The following is a 5513-nucleotide window of genomic DNA, read 5'->3' on the forward strand; positions in this document are numbered from 1 at the left end:
AAGTCTTACAGACTAATCCTTCCCGGTGTACATGTTATTGGTGAGAGATACCAATACCTACTTTAAAGGCACAAGATGTCCATATAAGGGATGGAGGTGGGGGTGCTGAAATCATATGGAGGTTTTACTAGTAATTTGGTCTGTACAAGTGCATACATTTTGAAAATATGGTGAAACCCAGTGTCGGACTGGCCCACCGGGATACCAGGAAAACTCCCGGTGGGCCCAGGTGTCAGTGGGCCCTCATGCTGTTAAACATTTGGCCTATTTCAGTTGAATGGTGTTAGATAGGAGGCTTGTCTGTATTATCAAGAGTAGGAAAGCAGTTTAGCCATATTTAGATACTGGCTTGTGGGACATGAATGGATGACATGAATGGATGAATATCATTTGACAGGTCACACACAGCATGTCCGCTTCTCTAAATTGCTCCATTCCTTCAGGCCAACAGCTGAACAATCAGAACAGCAGAAAGTGAAGCAGTGTCCCCTTGCAACTGTCCTTTACCCATGCTACTGTGCATTAAGGATCATCCATCTGCCATACACATACTGAAAATCATACAGAATGATATTATCAGTGCATATATGCCCAGCTTTAGTGACAAGCCTTTGTCAGATTTTGGCCATATCTGGGAGTAACTGAGAAGGGCATAGCCTCAGTTGTCCTGACTTTTGATTTTCAAATACTGACTGGTATGTGATGTGAGGGTGAAATAGAGAAGAAAAAAGAAAATACAGAGAGAGAGAGTTTAAGGGCAGGCATGGGGAATATAGAGATGTTTGTAATGCAGAAAAAACAACATTTTGAAACCTGCTATTTTTACATTCTGATCAGTGAGTGATGTTTCCTACTAAGAAGCAATCTGGCAATGAATAAAACTTTTGGGCAGAATTAAAGCAATGTCCATAAAGTGGCTAATGTACGTAAAACATAATGGGGGTGACAGTATTTACAGGAGCACATAATGAACACATCAAAGGGGTGGTTCACCTTTAAATTAACTTTCAGTATGTTATAGTATGGCCAATTTCAAGGCACTTTTCAATTGTTCTTCTTTATTCATTTTGCATTATTTGTCTTTTGTTGACTCTTTCCAGCTATCAAATTGGGGGGGGACACTGACCCCCAAGTAAAAACAGATGCTCTGTAAAGTTCCATATTTATTGTTATTGCCTCTTTCTATTTCTGTTCAGACTTTCCCCTTTTCACAATCCAGTCTTCTATTCAAATGCAGAGTTGCTAGGGTCAATTGGACCCTAGCAACCAGATTGCTGCAACTTCAAAGTGGAGAGCTGCTGAATAAAAAGCTAAATAACTCAAAAACCACAAGTATTGGGGAAAAAAAAACATGTCTCAGAATTTCACTCTGTACATAATAACTCTTACGTGAACAACCTCTCAAGGAATGCAAGTGTTTTATACTTTCTAACAGCGAGCAAGCTGTGGCGTCGGTTTTTACTTTTAAGACAACGACAACTTTATTATCCGCACAATAAGTACTTGCAATAACACAAGACGTTCAATGGTTACGCAACACGGTAAGACACGCCCAACTTCTGGAACCTGTAGACGAGGTGCTTCGCACATTCACACTGCGCAGACGCGGCCACGTTACGTTTTATCGCGCTATTTCCTGTTTCCTTCTTAAGGTCGCTGTGACCGGGGTTGAGCTTTCAGCTGTGTCTGTAGCCATGTTGTCCCTGGCGTCTCGGTCCGGTTCTTCGGCGACTTCATACGCCGTGGCCGGGCAACTTAAGCCGCTGGTGTCCGGGGCGGTCCTCCAGGCGGACAAGTTTTTACTGGACGTGAAGAAGCCTTTCCTCTGCAGAGAGTCCTTGAATGGGCAGGCTCCTAGTGGTGGCCTCTCAGCTGCTGCAGGAATTAATGGTAATAAGACATAACTGAACAGTCATATATCTCATTTCAAAGGGAAAGGGATCGTGTTGGTTTAATTGCGAATAGAAAAAGTCTAGTTGGACGTCCTGAAGGTCACGATAGTATAACTGGGTTATTCTTACATATGTTAGTTGTGCACAGGAAAAAGTAAATATTGGTTGAGTTTTGTTTGTCTAGTGTCTAATTATACTCGTTTATTGCCCTTCATTATCTAGAACTGACTTTTGGGCCGGGTACCGGTCTAGAGCCAAATTTTTTTGCAAGGACATTGGGGTTGGGAGGGGTCGGCGTCCAATTCTGGTGGCCAGCGTCTAATTCGGGCGCAACACGTTAATCGGTCGCTAGGGTCAGCGGCCCAGTTCAAGACTACGTGCGGCCCGGTGGTTGGGGACCCCTGATCTAGAATTCAATGTTATGTTAGAGAGAAATTGTCATTTTCAGGTCCGTAGTGCTGGCGGGGGTGTTTTATTAAAAAAGACTGTTATACACAACTGGAATGTGGGCTCTTTAACCCGCACCTTTGCTTGGGGATAACATTTTTACCCAACGGGTGCCCTCTAATAAACAAATACTACTTGCTTTTTTTGTTTATTTTTAGGCGCCACACAGCTGATTTAGTGTAGTACAGGCCTATGGCTGATGGGAGTTGCCCTGCCCCTTCAGGTCCACGCAGTCCAGTCTAGCCATACTTTAACAGTGTTATGTTTCTTACTTGTGTTAGGTAACCCTAATATAGTGGGGATATTGATTACATGTTATTAATAATATTGATAAAGGATTGGAATTGATCACGTTGGACGATGCATGCTGACAACTGCTCCAGGCTGGGGTGGTAGGCTTGCACTGCTGCTTTGTAATTTTTTGCTTTATTGTATCCTTTACAGGCCCAGTGTGCATGAACAGCTGATGGGGAGAATCCCAAGTTTTTCTTTTTCTAAACTTTGAAAGTTACAGCTCATGCACATTTGGACTGGGCTGTAGAGCAAATCAGGAGAATTTGGCAACACTGTGCTCTGCTCCCCCACTCCAGTGATTATGCCTTTATCTATAAAGTAGTTAGTAGAATACGTAAACACTTTCTATCACTTTGATGGAATCTTATGTGCAGATTTCATTGTTCTCCACGGGCCATTTTTGCCTGAAATTTTTTCCCAGCTTCAGCCTAAGTTTCAATGCGAAGACAGTAGTACTGTGCTCTTTATCTGCACAAGCACCCAGTCAGCTTCTACTAAAACCGCACCTAAAACACAGATTTTCTTCAGTCTTTGTCCACAGAGGTGCGGAGGCACAGGCACCAGAGAGATCTTACTGATAGCAAGCCATAACATATAACTTCAATAAAACACATCCAACCTACAATCTTTGGCTGCGGAAGTCACATTATTTTTGATGCCCCTTCTCTAATTTTGGGACTGTAAACTGGTGTTGGTTGTATTACATTTTTTAGCCCGTAGCTAATAAAAGCATATGGTTGCACAGTTTTTTTGGGCTTCCCTACCTCACCTCATTCTAACCTTTCAGCAAGTTTATAGATGTTGCTAATTCTAAGAATATCTAAGACCACAAATAAGTGTTGATCCTAACAGCCCTTCTCTTCCAGGAATATCTAGAAAGGCAAATTGGCATTTTTACTTCGCCTTATTTGGCCTCCAGGCTGGGCCCTTCGGGAGGATGGGGGGAGATGATCTGGCTCCACAGTTTGCAAAGTTAATTAACAGCTTCAGCCTGCCTTTAACTTTTGCTTACCTGAGGTGCCTAATTTTAATAAACAGGTTGTGTGGGGTTGTCATTATAGCACTTACAGACAAGAGAAGCATTCCTTTTGCTTTACAACAGAAAGATAGTAATGACATCTGTAATAGCTATAAAGACAAACCCACCTTGCCTGTTAATTAACCTCACCAAGAAATTCCTTCTTTACAATCGTTTGTAGACACACACACACCAAAATAAGTCCTTTGCACACCAACAAACTGTGAACAACCAGGTGCTACTACAATATCGTAGATTTAAAAGTCCATTGGTAGTGAGCAGCGCACACTGGAATTTTAAAAGAGCATTACAAGTATCAACGTTTCACTTTTAGCGTATTTGGCTTTCTCTATTTTGTAATGAGCGACCACTTTCTATTTGTCTTCAAACTTTTAGTTGTTACAATATGAAATACCTTCTTCTCTTTCCATAGGTGCCTCCAGTGTCCGCTTCCTTCATAGTGATGTAACTGTGCCGGACTTTTCAGATTATCGCAGACCAGAAGTCTTAGACAGTACAAAATCTTCCCAAACCAGCAGCGACTCCAGGAAAAGCTTCTCCTATTTGGTCACTGGAGCTACAGCAGTGGCCACAGCTTATGCTGCAAAAAATGCAGTTTCTCAGTTTGTCACAAGTATGAGTGCATCTGCTGATGTGCTAGCTATGTCAAAGATTGAAATAAAGTTGTCTGATATACCAGAAGGCAAGAATATGGCGTTCAAGTGGAGAGGAAAACCACTGTTTGTGCGTCACAGAACCGCAAAAGAAATTGATCAAGAAGCCCAGGTCAGCCTTAGTGATCTAAGGGACCCACAACATGACCTTGACAGGGTGAAGAAGCCAGAGTGGGTCATTTTGATTGGTGTGTGCACTCACCTTGGTTGTGTGCCCATTGCCAATGCTGGTGAATTTGGTGGTTATTATTGCCCTTGTCATGGGTCCCATTATGATGCATCTGGTAGAATTCGCAAGGGTCCTGCTCCATTGAATCTTGAAGTTCCAGAATACGAGTTTCCTTCTGAAGATTTAGTAATTGTTGGATAGGTACTTGACTCTTTAAAACATAAGTAATATCTTTCTGGAACTGATCAGCATAAATGTCATTACCTAAACTTCCAAGCAGGATGCTTTTAATGTCACTTATGTGTTAAAACATTTTAATAAACCTTAAAACTTCACGTGAAGATTTGTTTGATTTGCGCTTTACCGTTGCCTTTACAACTGGCTGTAGGCATGTATCATTTACACTGAAATGAATCCTTTAAAGAGTATTAACTGTGTGGTTACAAACTAAGAGGTTTGTCCTTAACAAAGTGATACAATGGAAATGTGATATTTGTACATTTCATACTCCTACTGCAAGCATGAAGAATGGTTGGTTGTATAGAATGATTTTAGGATTTCATGATAAATAAAATTTCTGCTTTTGTGGAAATGCCTGTTCTGTTTAATCGTATTCATCACCAAGTGGGCAAAGCATATTTTAAAGGAATAGATCACCATTTAAAGGGAGGGTTCACTTTAAATTCACTTAGTATGGTGTAGAGTTATATTCTGAGAGATTTTGTAATTGGTCTTCATTTGCTTTTTTTTTTTTAATTATGTGGAATAGGTCCGCATTCCTTTCCTAAAATTAGTTGCTCACCAGATGAGGAATCTTGGCTCTCCCTCCAAAAACCTTAATCCAAATTACTCTGCTGCCCTCTGGATTTTCCAAAAATACAAAGTGTTTCTTATGTAAACCATTCAACACCATGGAGGGGTGTATTGGGACATTTATACAGCACTGTTAACCAGTGTATAATTAAAGAACAAGTATGTATTCAAAACTTTTTGTTGAAATGTCTAATCTCTGAATCTTG

At 41.0% G+C, this 5513-nt stretch overlaps 1 protein-coding gene across 1 annotated transcript; it reads left to right on the forward strand.

The window, feature by feature from the left end:
• The first annotated feature begins 1633 nt into the window (after window positions 1–1633).
• uqcrfs1.S (ubiquinol-cytochrome c reductase, Rieske iron-sulfur polypeptide 1 S homeolog) lies at window positions 1634–4829 on the forward strand. Its single transcript, NM_001086781.1, is given in 2 exon segments — window positions 1634–1890; window positions 4085–4829. Coding segments are annotated over 2 exon segments (807 nt in total). The 5' UTR covers window positions 1634–1694; the 3' UTR covers window positions 4696–4829.
• Window positions 4830–5513: the final 684 nt, after the last annotated feature.

This window comes from Xenopus laevis, chromosome 4S (genome assembly GCF_017654675.1).
Source record: "Xenopus laevis strain J_2021 chromosome 4S, Xenopus_laevis_v10.1, whole genome shotgun sequence".
In the NCBI taxonomy this organism is placed as follows: domain Eukaryota; kingdom Metazoa; phylum Chordata; class Amphibia; order Anura; family Pipidae; genus Xenopus; species Xenopus laevis.